Below are 14129 nucleotides of genomic sequence, written 5' to 3'. Positions count from 1 at the left end.
TAGGTACTTGAAAGAAGCTCAAGCTCACTTGTTCAAGTAACTTAAAGCTAACAGCTATGTCTTCCACAGAAATTGCAGCAAATAGAATTTGTTGAGAAAAATTCATAAGGTACTCTGTAGGAGTATATTAAGCTCTCTGATAAGCAACATTAACTTTCTTGGGCTATTTGATTACTGTCTAATTCACCGATGCATTAATTTTCTGAATGTGGTAATGACCAAAACAGGAACTACTAATGGAGAAATGAATTAAAATCTACTGCTCTAGGGCACCTAACCCAGGAGACCTAAAATATTTCTGAAAACAAAACATATTCTCCAGAAGTTATTTGCCTACTAGCAAAATTAGCCTTGTTAAATGTTACATGTGTAAAGTAAACTTAAAAAGGTGCCAATTTTCTAGGCGTTTACAAAAGTGAGCACACTACTGTAATTGATAAACTACATATAGAGAATACACAAACAATGAGTGATTAAATGTAGACGTAATTTATATCTTGTTCAACTCCGGGATGGATGAATGTAGGAACAGAGTGAAGAAAACATGACCAGCATTGTTAAATAGGTGGTAGTTGTTGTCAGGTGCCACCGAGTCGATTTCGACTCCTAGTGACCTCACAGTAGAACTGCCCCATAGGGTTTTCATAGCTATAATCTTCATGGAAGCAAATCACCAAGTCTTTCTCCCACAGAGCCACTGGGTGGGTTCAAACTTCTGACCTTTCAGTTAGCAGCCAGGCACTTAACCGTTTGTGCCACCGAAAGAGAAATGATCAGTTTTAATAAATCAAAAGAGTCTTCATAGAAATGTTGGTATTTTCAAGGTTCTCTGAATGGCAGGAAAAATTACTTAAATCACTTCGTGTGTGGTGGGAAATATTTTCCTGATCAAGGCTATCACCAGAGGAGAAAAAACTGATAATGAAACACAAGAGAGATTTAGAAGGAATGGAAATTTCAAATTGAAGGGAAAACAGGGAATTAAGGTAGAAGTTAATTTCTAGTTAAAGGGGCAGTGTAAAGCTGTTTTTATTCCATTTCCCTCCCTGAAGAGTCATTAAACAATTACGAATGGAAAAAGCGAAGCAAAACAAAGCAAGTTGAAAAAAACCTTACCTCCCTCCTCTATCTTTAGTGAATCAGCCAGACAGGCATAACCCTAAACCACAACTTCAAAGAATAACTGAAGAACTCATTTTGTTCTGTACCAAATAAGTGTGGATAGAAAGCCAACACTCCCCACAAAACCCCACGTCTCAACTTTTTTTTTCCAGTTGCCACTGAGGAGACTCTGAGTAGAATTGTGCTCCATAGGGTATTCGTTGATTTTTTTGGATGTAGATTGCCAGACCTTTCTTCCAAGGCACTTCTGGGTGGACTAAAATTTCCAGCCTTTTAGTTAGCAGCTCAGTGCATTTACCGTTTGCTCCACACAGGGACCACCCTTCCCCCACCTCAGCCTGAATACAAATAATTGCCCTTAAAATTATGTAGGACCATCCAGAAATACTCCTCAGATCTTTATAAAAACCATGAATATCTGGGAATATATCAGTCCCATCCCACACAACCCATGGGAGTTCAGCTGAAGAAGAAACCATACTGGAAGCCAGTTGTATTACTGAAGTTGTCATCCACCCATATTGAGTTGCTCTTTTACTGGACTTTAAAATAATGCCTAAATAGCGGCAAAGGTCAGATAATTTTTAATTTGTAACAGAACCTCTCATACAAAGAGGACTTGCTGGGAGAGAGGCAAGATGGCAGCGTAAGCAGCTAAACATTCCCACAACAAGAGAAAAATAATGTGGTGGAACTAAGGAAGTCAGAACTCTGGAAACCAAAGAGATACACTCTCTAACTGAAAACTGAACAAAGTGTCAAGATAAGAAAGTTTATTGTATATACACTTCCTCCTAGCCTCTGTGGCAGTGGGGACAGCAGGTGCCAAGAACTGCGTTCCCTTTTGGCTCAGGAGTGTAGCGAATGGAGTCAGCTTGTCTGACTCTTCGTATCAGTCTAGGGGCAGCGAGAAAAACTGAGGAGAGACAAGGTCCTCAGGGAATAGCCAGCCCCTGCTACTTCTGGCTGGACTGGAGAGAAATAATTGGCATAGTCTGCAGGCTCCCTGAATCTAATGGGAGCAATTTACCTTAATGGTCACAAACAATAGGCTTCCAAAGGCTGAAATTTGAGAAAGGCCTGTGCTGGGAGTGTTTACTGTAAAAGTTAAAATTTTTAAAGCAATGAGACCAGATTAAGAAGTTGTAAAGTTCTACCTCTCCACCAAATTGTCTACTGCTCATTAAATAGGTCTTAGAAACATTTTGGGGTTCTGGAAGCATATCAGACATTTAAATTAACTAGGGAAGTTCTTAATGAAGGGATAAGCTGTAGATCTTTCCTAAGTGAACCACGTGTACCAACTGGCTAACATCCCCCATTCCTCAGCATCCTTCCCTCCCCAGTGGAGGTGGGGACTGTGATCCATGTTCCCAGACCAACTGTCTGGTGCCAAGGCAGGCAGTAGGGACTTTCTCCTCTAAGGTTTTGGGGTTTCACAGTTTGTAGAAAAGGTTTGATTCAGAGGGTCCCTGAAAGGTTCAAACAAGTGTGGAGATTTCTGCCTTTTCTCAGCGCTGTCATTGTTGGCAGAATCAAAGGGCTAGAGTGCCTCCTCGTGGAATAAGCCAGGCCACTTACTGACTGTAGCAATAACAGAATCGGAACTCACACTCTACAAAAAGTAATTTGGAAAATGCACTAAACAAACAGTCAACTACAGCCTACATCAAGTAATAACTGCAATTCCTGAAGTACAAGGAAATTTTCCTTCAAAACACTAGGAGAACAAGGGCTCTGGCTCAGTCTGTATTATCCATACATGTTCTGGAAGCCCAGACTTTTCAACAATAGTTAAAGCAGGTTGCTGAGCATCTATTACAATCATCAATAATTAGGGAAAAATAATAAAATTAAAAATGTAGATATATATATATATACACAATTGCAATCCCTGGGGAAAGAAAAGATTCTGTGTTTCAGAGTTATCACAGTGTTCAAATATTCAAATACCACAGTGTCAACAGAAAATTACAAGGCATACAAAGAAGCAGAAAAGATAATGCAATCAAAAGGGCAATACAAAGAGACAGAAAGCAGCCCTTTGGAAGCCCTGGTAATGGGCAAAATAGAGGACTTTAAAACAATAATATTAAATATACTCAAACAATTTAAAGAACACACAGACAGTGAACTAAAGAAAATCAGGACACAAAATGAGTATTTCAATAAGGAGATAGAAACAAGGTGGAACTGCTGGTACCTAAATGCACTACATGGAGCTCCGGTGAAGCAATGATTAAGAGCTCAGGCTGCCTAGCCAAAAGGTTGACAGTTCAAATCCACCAGCCACTCCTTGGAAACTCTATAAGGCAGCTCTACTCTGTCCTATAAGGTTTCTACGAGTCAGAATTAACTCAACAGCAAGGGGTTTGGTTTTTTTTTTTTGGTTTAAATGCATTACATACACTTGTTTCCAGTTTCATTTTCCAACAGCATTAAAATAATTTTTTTAAAGAAAGAAATTGCCTTACCCAGTGAGTTTGACTGCATGTGTCCGAAGCTTTCGATATTTTTCTGATTCTTCATTTGTGCGAGTAACATGTCTATATATTCCTGTCTTATAATGGAAGAAATCCTCATGGACATGCATTATAGCTAAAATAAAAGCCGACAGGATAAAAGGACAGGTTTTTTTGTTGTTGTTGTTGTTTGTTTGTTTTGTAATTATCTTTAAAAACCTACAGAAATTCTCACAGAAAAATCATTAGGTAAATTGCTGGGTGTTGAACCAAAGAAAGGATTTTGCAGTGCAGCCTAATTTTCTTTCCTCCTTAATTTAATTTGTTACATTTTTTTCTTCTTTTCTTGTAAAAATGACTTTTAGCTTTTTAGACTATTAAGTACAGATTATACATTTAAAACTCCATCTAGTCTTAATTGACAGAGGCACTATTACCAAGAATTGAGCCCCTTGTGGCAAAAGCCCACTACACTTGGCAGGTTATTGCTTTTTCTCCATTAACCTTGTGCATCACCATGAGCCTCTTAAAACTTTAATTAAACAAACAGCAAAGGTTGATTCTAGCAAACCCAGTTTATAGTAATTGTTCTTAATCCTTAGAAGTAAATACAAGCCTGTCCTTGGATGAGTTTGAATAAAAAGCAAAAGAACACTATGACAAAATTTTAACTTCCCAGTTCTGAAGAGTTATGTCAATGTCATATTCTTTAAAAAGAAAAGCTTATACTTTATAAAGCTCTCCTTCATTCTCTCTCTTAGATTATTTCTTTTCTGTATTATGTATGCACTGCTTTGTTGAAGAGCTTGGGCAATGCAAGGTGAAGGCTTTAAACTTTTAGAAGGCATATGTTATTTTTAGTTGGGTCTAGATAAGTATACCTTGATAAATGTGAATAATGTTTGTCTATCTTACTTTGAAATGTATTTTAAATAAAATAGGAGCTAAGGTCACTAGAATTTGATAAATCCTAAAATGAACTTTCTACTCCAAAGTTAATCCAATTTTTTAATGTTCATTTTTTTATTTCATTTTTTAATGTCCCGTGCCCTTTCTGATGCTGCTCAAATATTCTCTAAAAGAAGTTAAATCTTTTTTATCTACTATAAAACACATTCACATAGAATTTTAAGAATTTATACAACTGCACTTTATGTAGATATTTGCTTTTGTTCTTTCCATCGCTTACATTTATTTTTAATTCTACAGATCTTAGAAGAATATACACTGTGTTATTTATTTAGCTTCTATTTTCTTTTACCTTCTTTTGTATTGAGACAGGGGAAGAAATGCTGTATGTTAGCCCAGACGACAATAAGCAAGATGAGTCTACAGCACTACAGCGAGATGAGTCAACCAGCATTCTATCCATTTATAAAAATGTGCAGATGTAACTAGTGGATTTTCTATTCTATACAGCCATTGACTCTAACTCCTATGATTTACCTCTTCTTTAAGTATCAAATTAAATATATTTTTTTATTTGCTGTAAAACATTACTAAATAAAGATTGAGTGAGAAGCCATTAAAATTCACTTAAAAATGGCTCCTCTCTTCAGTTTTTGACACCAAAACAGATATGATAAACCCACTCACATATAACTATATTAGCTACCTTAGTGCAATTATACTTTTGGGAAAATGCAGCAAACTCATTAGACAGGACTATTACACACCTGAGAGCAGACCGGAACCTGCCTTGATTGCTGCCCTGTCTCTAGCTCCTGACTCAGCCTGGCAGAAAGTGGGTTCTCCACAAACACTTGCTAAAACAATGCTGGATAGGTTGCATAACTGACTTCCTTGCTTTGAAATTTTCTGTCTTTATTTTTGATTCATCAGGAGGAATTCACAAGCATTTAAGTACATTACCATAAAATTAACCTAAGGTAGTCTCAATCTTAAATAATCACGATCTGAATGTATTTTGGCTGATTAAAAAAAGAAAAATATAAACAGTAATAATGATTTGATGATTCAGAGAAGTTGCATAAATTGCCCAAAGTTATATCCGTTGCAAACACCAAGTTGGAATTTTTAATTCAGCCCTGAGTTCAAATGCCTGTGCCACTTTAAGTTTGTCACTAAGCTCCACTTCATGAAGCAGACGTTGAAATTAGAGACAAATTCCTCCAGTCTTACAGCAGTGAACACATTACACAATTTTAAGGAGAAAAAAACAAACAAAAAACTTCTCTCCATTTGTTTTGGATTTTGTGTAAGTTTCCAGGATTTTTTAAATTAAATACAATGCCCGTTTAGTGCATGATTTGTTTTCTAAGCAAATGCCAAACAGTGATAACGATGAATAAAAATTCTTTCAATACAATTATAAAATCCATGTTTCCTGCTAGATACTAAACAAATACCAATTAGATCAGCATTCAGGAAAACAAAAACTGGCCATATATCAAATGTTTATTTAAATTAATTTTAATTTAATTTGGGGTTACTTTATATCCCCCTGCATTAACCATGTATTTTAAGCCTTTCAGAGTTTACAAACAGAATTTCCATTGTAGGCTTCATTGGACTTGCTATTCCATGTACTTCAAGGCTGCGTTTAATACAGATAATGCTTGCTATGAGCTTATTGTCTTTATCTATGCCCTTGGTATAAAATAAAACGTATTTTCAATAAGTAAACAGGAACTGTTTATCAAAGATGATATCTTAAAAATCAAAGTCAAGGCACAGTAAGACACTGTATTATATTCTTATTTACTGTTAGTTTATTATCCATAACATATTTACAACATTCATCAAAATAGAAAGTCTTTTGCAAAGCAGAAAAATCATACTGGCTTATTTGATTTATTATGAGCTAATAAAAAAAGAGGATGTATCTACTTTTTTCTACCGTTAATCCTCACTTTTTTTTTTCCTCCCTTCATTACCTAAGCCTTTTAAATTGAAGGTGAGAAAATATCTAACATTATGTATGATTTTTAAATGTGATTGAACAAATAAAGTGAGTGTCATTGCAAATCAATCACTTCACATTTCAGGTTTTTCTTTTGGTCTCCAATCACTTTTGAAAGACTTAGCAGACTTTGATCTAACCTGTCACTAATATTTAAGAGTATTGCCAGTGGTTCAATTTGTGAGTAAGTCTGCGGTCTTAAAATAAAATGATGACTCATGAAGTTCATAAGTGAGCATATCTTCCATAATTGCACTGATATTAGATCGCTTGAACCTTAATGAATAATCTAAAAGTGAAAGTTTTCCTGCTTATTATTTTCTTTTGTGTGAGCTAAAATTTAATGTCATGTATTAAAGAAATTAATAAGACACAACCATATCTCATCCAAGCTTACCTTGAACTGGTCCATTTTGCATGATTTCTCTCATTATCTCAGTTTCCTGGAAGGAAAAATATCATTGAGCATCATCACTGTTACCAGAGTTTACTAAACCTTTTGTTTGGTGAACAGTGTTAGGCGTTGCACAATCCCTATTACATGTTATGCAATCCCAAGTGTCATGTTCACTTGCAATTTACTATGAAACATGCTTTGAAATATTCACGTATGAAATGACAAAATTGCTGAAGGTAAGATATATCTATTTCTTTCATTGACTTTTATCACTAAGTAATACTTTTGAAATGGAGAGGAACTATAATAACTTTTTATGGTCACAAAGAAAAAATAATTTAAGCTAAAACCATGTTTTAACAGTGGAAATTAAGGTTAGCTCAATTCTTTTGATCACAAAAGCCATTCAAAATGATAGTCTAGTGAGGCACATCAGCCTAGCTTTAGAATACAGTGTTTCTATGTTGCCACCTAATATGTAATGCAGCACTCAGTAATGAGGCAGCTCATTCATTGCTCATTCTTTCATTCATCTGTACATACCATTGAGCACAGAGTACATACCAAAAACAATGTAGAAACAAATACTTATTCTGTACCTATGCTCAGACTAAGGCAGACTAGGAAGAAGGCCTGGCAATACTTCTGAAAACTTGTTAATGAAAACCTTATGGACCACAACAGAATATTTTTCAAGAGAGTGCTGGAAGATGAGCCCCCTAGGTTGGAAGGCACTATACAATACCCACAACAATAGACTCGAACATACTCAGGGTCATGAAGATGGCACAGGACAGGGTAACCTTTCGTTCTGTTATACAGAAGATCACCATGAGTAGGAGCTGACACATGGCAACTAACAACAGTCACCACTGTCACCAAGGTATTTATATTTAGTGGAGTAGATAGATACAAGGAGTCTACCTTACTCCAGCAAATGGTTAACCACTGAGCTACTAACCAAAAGCTTGGTGGTTCAAATCCACCCCAGAAGTGCCTCAGAAGTAAGGCCTGGTGATCTGCTTCTGAAAGTCACAGCCTTGAAAACCATATGGAGCAGTACTATTCTGCACACATGTGTTGCCATGAGTTGGGATTGACTGGACGGCAGCTAACAACAGACAGGCATAATTGCATTATGATAGAAGTATTGTTATCAAAGCAAGCACAAAGTATCATGGATGCAAACAATAAAAAGAAATTAATTCTGCCTAGGAGCCAAGGAAAACTTCACAGAGAAGATGAGGTTTTTGACATGAGCCTTGATGCATGTGTGAGATTTCACCAGACAGAAATCAGTGAAGTGATGATTCGGATCAGAGGAATCACCATATGGCTAATCAGACACACTATGAAAGAATATGGTATATCTAGGGAACAGATAGTAGTCCTGTATATTGGATCATTATGAGGGTAGGAGAAGTAGACGGAGTGGATGCTAGCAAGACATGACTCTCTGAAAGTAAATCAGAATCAACTCATGAAAGGTCTATATGTCATGGTAAGAATATTGGACTGTATTCTGGAGATAACTGGAAGCCACTGAAGACTCAGATACTCTGAAAATGAGAAGACATGGTAACATTGCCATAATGGAGTAAAATTTACCTAGGTTTTAACATGACACACTCTATTCTAAGGGGGTTTCTTCCCTTTATGGCTTGGTCCACTTCAATTACTTAGTGAAAGGACTGATAAAATATGAAATTATGACAAAGTCATCTAGCCACTACCAAAAAGTTAGTGAGAAAGAGTTCGTCTTAGCTTTTTTTTTTTTAAATTGTGATAAATATGTATGTAACAAAACATTTGCCATTTCAACATTCTTCACATGTACAATTTAGTGACATTAATTATATTCATCATGTTGTGCAACTGTCACCATGATCCGTTTCCAACTTTTTCCATCACTGGTGGTATACTGGTTAAGAGCAACGGCTGCTAACCAAAAGATCAGCAGTTCAAATTCACCAGGCGCTCCTTGGAAACTCTGCGGGGCAGTTAGTTCTACTCTGTCCTGCAGGGTCGATATGAGTCGGAATCAACTCGACAGCAATGGGTTTGGTTTTGGGTTTTAATAGAAGCTCAGTGTATCCTAAGCAGAGTCTCTTTTTCCCTTCTCCATCTTCCCCACACCTGGTAGCCACTAATAACCTTAGGACCGTATACACTTGCCTATCTATTTTACATAAGCGGAATCGTACAGTTTGTCCTCTTGGGACTGATTTCACTTGGTATGATGTTTTCAAGTTTCATTCATGTTGTATCAGGTATCAGTACTTCATTTTTAAGTAAGATTCCATTGTATATTTGTATCACACTTTGTTTATCCATTCATTTGTGATTGTCAGGTGTGGGTGTGTGTGTGTATCATACTGAAACTGAAAGTCTTTACGGATACTTAAAGAACATAAAAAATCAAAAAAACAAACAAACATCCGACTCTTAGTTTTAAATAATGTTTAAACAGCTTTAATAACAGCAGAGATACATGTTTTTGAGAAAATCAAACATTACCCATTCTTCCTATTTAGACTTACGTTAGAAGAGACTCTGTATGGAGGAGAACATTGGTAGATCGTGTTAGATTTCTCAATGTTGTTGGGACACGGCTTTGTGGCATGCCGTTTTCCCCGCCCATCAGATCTACTTGCCATGGCGCAGCCCTTATTGTTGGCATTTTGGTCCTTGAAAAGTGGATAGCATGCATGGGATACCAATCTATGGAGAATAAGCAAAGAAGCAAAAGTAATATTTAGGAAAATGCTATAATATACTGTCTATATTCAATTTTACTAAATCAAACATTCATAAATTAATCTGGCTACTTACATGTGTAACTTTCAAAATGTCAACCGACTCCAATACAGCAGTTAAATTACATTACACTCCTCCCTGCTCCTCTCTTATTTCTTAACTATAATTTTAAACATCTTGCTTCAATCCGTCATAATAAATAATTCTATCTGTAGTATAGTTTTTCTTGAAGATGGAAAGTGGCTGTCAATAATGTGCATGGTAATAATAATAGAGGAAGGACTCCTTTATTTTATATCTATAATTATAATGTATAAGAGTCAAATTTAATGTGAAAAAAACAATGAACTTGATTATTCTCAAACGGGGTGTTCTGATAAATTATGTAAGTTTTCGAATTAGGTATTTTTTATTTTTATTAAGTGATAGATAGCTCCTCATAAGACTTCAAATGTTACGTGCCTGTAGTTCATGAAACTTTGTGGAAAATATTTTAATACTAATATAATATGAAAAGTTAATAAAGTGCAAATTTACCAGATGTATACATTATACAAAAGATAGAAAAAAAAATTTTGATTTTGAAACTGAACATAGCAGATTTGCACTTTCCAAGGTACAATTATTTGGCTCCAAATTTAATATAATTATATTGAATATAGAGATGATAAAAAGGGATATAAAACCATGAAATTGGTTTATAAATATTCAAGGTTGATCTGACCAAAGAAGTATCTAGTAGGATTGGTTCAAGAAAATTTAGTAGTGTTGAGAGTATGAGAATCTGAGCAAAGAGCATGAGGAAAGCAGGGCCATTAAAAACACCCAAGCCCTTAAAAGAAAATTGCATTAAATGAATTAATTTGGGCAGATGAGATTGGTTAAATCACAATGATAATTTATATATTTAAGTCCCTAAAATGATTTTATTTTTTATCATAGTGTGAAACAAGCCAACAAAGCACCACTGCACCAGAATAGTATCAGCCCAAGTCTCCCATTTTAAGCACCATATTAGGCAAAAATTTATGAGGAAGAAAAAAAAAGTAAGGAAAAGTATTGACACCCATCAAAATCCTACATTCACTCCCTTTTGCAGCACATGTTGGAAAGCAGATCCCAGAGCACTCAGTCTCTCATGGATGCAGAAAGAACAGGAGAGCTGTGAGTATGTGGAACAGTACTTATCAGCTTTAGCAGATAAGTTCTTTAGCAGAACAACTCAGCTCTTAAGTAGATTAGCTCCTCTTATAGTGGACAGGGGGAAGTGGAGTGGGTATCAAACTACATGAGAGTGAAGAAATGCAACCTGCTTTTTCTCTTCAAATGTAATGGGGACGATTACTGATGAGTGAAGGCAATCATAAATTACTTCTTTATTTTAATCTTCCAATTTATAACCTAATTTTTACCTGGCTTTATCAATTTACCTACCTGGGTAACTGAAAGGCTCAGCAGAGATATCAACAACATTGATGACTTTATTCCCTCCATGGTGACTCAGTAGAATCATTTGACTCAAAGCAATAAGACAACAATGTTTGAGTCTTCAAAGCTAAAATTCCTATTCTGAATTTGGCTAGGAATGTATACATTCTTCAAATAATTGTTTCCAATAGGTTCTAATCTCAGTAGATATCAAAAATAGTGTATGTTTAAATATAATATATATTTACATAGATGCACTAATTTTTTCCTGTATTCTAATCCTAGGCAGTATTCATAAGAATCCTAGGAACGCATGTTGGGCAGCTATTTACCCACGTTTTCTCAGGTACCACCAAGCTTTATCAATGCTTCCACTGTTGCATCCATGATGGTTTTTGGTACAGCAGGATATCAAATTCTGAGGGGAGAGATTGGCTGTGTATCGACCGTTGGACTGAATTGCTATTCGGTCAGCTGCCACACCTATTTCAAAAAGAATATCAATTAATATTCAAATGGTACAGGTTTTTTTAAAAAATAAGTGACATAGAGTATCTGAAGCTGTCTTCAAAACTTTAAAGGAAACTAGGTTACTTAAAATTATGAGGCCAAATGTCATTAATATATCTGTGTATACTGACAAGTTCAGCTGTGTCATAATTTCAGTCAGATTTTTTGTCCAATTGTTGGTACTATTCCATTGTCTTACCAATTCCAAAGACTTTTCTAGTTCCTTCTTCCTTTTATGCCCTGCAAACTCCGAATTCTTAATTAAATAATCTTTCAAGTGTTGAAACTCCTTGAGGGCAAGGCTATATCTTACTTATATATGTATCCCCTACACCTAGAATAGCGCCTTGTATATTGTCATTGTAGATTTATTTTTTGAAATGAATATAACTAAGCTGGGAAAACTAATCATATAAATATTAATTGGAAATTTATCTATAGTAATCTGGTATACTAGAGTAAACTGAACCTTTGGTTTTTAGCTGATATTTAGTTTAACTACTCAGGAGAAAATATTTAACCTAAGCGGGATTCATATGAATCTATCATTTACAATATCTAAGATAGAATATCTATGATTGAAAACCATGATCCTAATCTTATTTCAGTCGACAAAGATTTCACCTTGTTGCATATATATATAAAAAATGAGCTAATATTTTTATGTTTGAACCTTCTATTCTTCTGTTTAAACAATTTCTTAGCGTGGTTTTTGTTCATCAGTTCATTCGATTCCTCGACATATTTGTTGAGGACATACTAGGTGATGAGAACTGTGCTAAGCACTAGAAATTACAACAGTGAACAAAAGAGACATAGTTCTGCCCTCATAAAATAATAGAGACATAGTTCCGCCCCCATAGAATAATAGAGAAAATAATTAATGAGCAGTAGAACACTATACGTGTTGTCACTTTGATTATGCTATCAAGATAAACTAATGTGAAGAGATCATGAGAAAATAGGGGCAGACACCATTTGATACAGATTTTTTTTTGTTGGATATCTGATATCGTCTTGTTCTTGATGTTTAATCACCTATTCACTTTTAACTGAAGACAACAAATTCATAACGTTTCATCCATCCATCCAATTTTCTCAGTGAAAGTTATAGTTCATCAAAATTGTATGTGTACTGGAACCTCTCAAGGTATTAATTTAAATTATTCTAAAGTAATTTATTTACAAATGTAGTTCTGTATGGTCATGGTTTTATGTAACTACAGCATATGTACAATTCTGTAGTGCTATTACTGGCACATTTTAGATGATTAATGTGTGTTGAATCTATAACCTCCCATTTCCTTATTAATTTCCATCTCTTATTGTACTAGGATATATTTCATAGGAGCAAATGACATTATACTACTATCTCTGCTATTCTCAAGAAAATAATTCTCTGTTTCAAAAAAGAAAATAGAAATTCTTTGATGCTTTGACTTTCAATACAAGAGTTCAGAAGCAAGTATGAATTTTTAAAATGTTAGTGTAAGTGTTCTTTGGTTCAGAAAATATGTTTGCAATGTAGAGAAAACTGCAGTTAAGAGTCTGAAGCCTGGATTCCAGGATCATTTCTGATACTCTGGTTTTGGCTTTGGTTAAGTCACTTCACCTATTTATGCCTCCTTTACAAAACCAGAAGCTTGAAAAAGGTGACATCTAAGACCCCTTGCAGCTCCATTAATCAGGACATTTCAACTAAAGGATGTTTTAAATTCTAATGTTATGCAATATGTTGCACTTACACAGATATATCTGAATCTTTGTGAAGGTTTAGTCCAAATTTACTTGAAATATTTAGAAAAGGTTGGAAGACTCAAGGAATGGCTCAGGTCAACCAATTGCTTTCCCCTCTCTTCTTGAAAACTTTTACTGGCTTTTACCTCTAAGACACGTTCTTTTATTTTCCTTGCTTATTTTATTCTGTCTCCAAATTTGTTCTGTGGTATGTATCTCTCCCATCATTGAAAACACATTCACCACTTCAGCTTCTGACATCTCACTTGAATTTTATTTGGTTACATAACTATATGTGTGTGTGTGTGTGTGTGTGTGTGTGTGTGTGTGTGTTTAATGTTTTCTTTATTCCATCTTGTAACTTTTAGCTTCCCTAAAAGAACTTTTTCTATTTTAACTGTAACTTTCTGAATCTTCAAGAGAATCTAGTTTATTCTTTTCTTTATAAAACACACAAAAAAAATCAGCCTGATTTCCCTTACACAGGACATACAACCACAAAAGGATGATATTTGCAGAGAAATCGGTAGGGGGACAAGCCCTATGCTGAGGCCACCTGTAGAGCTGTGACTTGGGGACACCAGAATATACCTCCTAAATCAGGCTGATGCCCTATATCCCCACTAATATCTCTCCTTATATGCCTTCAAAAATACTGCCTGTTTTACAGGATCCAGAGTATCAAAATATTACAAAGCATCTTTCCTGACCATAAAGTCATAAAAGTAGAAATCAATAACAGAAAAAGCAAGGAAAAAAAATCTAACACATAGAAACTGAACAACACCTTGCT

At 35.2% G+C, this 14129-nt stretch overlaps 1 protein-coding gene across 1 annotated transcript in view; it reads right to left on the bottom strand.

Annotated features, from left to right (window-relative positions):
- The window catches only part of TINAG (tubulointerstitial nephritis antigen), a 115874-nt gene that overhangs the window by 40035 nt on the left and 61710 nt on the right, over window positions 1-14129 (bottom strand). The window contains exons 6-9 of the mRNA XM_004386819.2: window positions 11422-11572; window positions 9445-9625; window positions 6905-6950; window positions 3597-3720 (exon numbers count right to left, since the gene is read on the bottom strand). Of these exons, the coding sequence (XP_004386876.1) occupies window positions 3597-3720; window positions 6905-6950; window positions 9445-9625; window positions 11422-11572 (502 nt within the window). The remainder of the gene's footprint in view (window positions 1-3596; window positions 3721-6904; window positions 6951-9444; window positions 9626-11421; window positions 11573-14129) is intronic.

The sequence above is a fragment of the Trichechus manatus genome, unplaced genomic scaffold (assembly GCF_000243295.1).
Source record: "Trichechus manatus latirostris isolate Lorelei unplaced genomic scaffold, TriManLat1.0 scaffold00172, whole genome shotgun sequence".
NCBI classification, from domain to species: domain Eukaryota; kingdom Metazoa; phylum Chordata; class Mammalia; order Sirenia; family Trichechidae; genus Trichechus; species Trichechus manatus.
The sequence above is the reverse complement of the archived record's forward strand: the minus strand, read 5'-3'. Positions and strand labels throughout refer to the sequence as shown.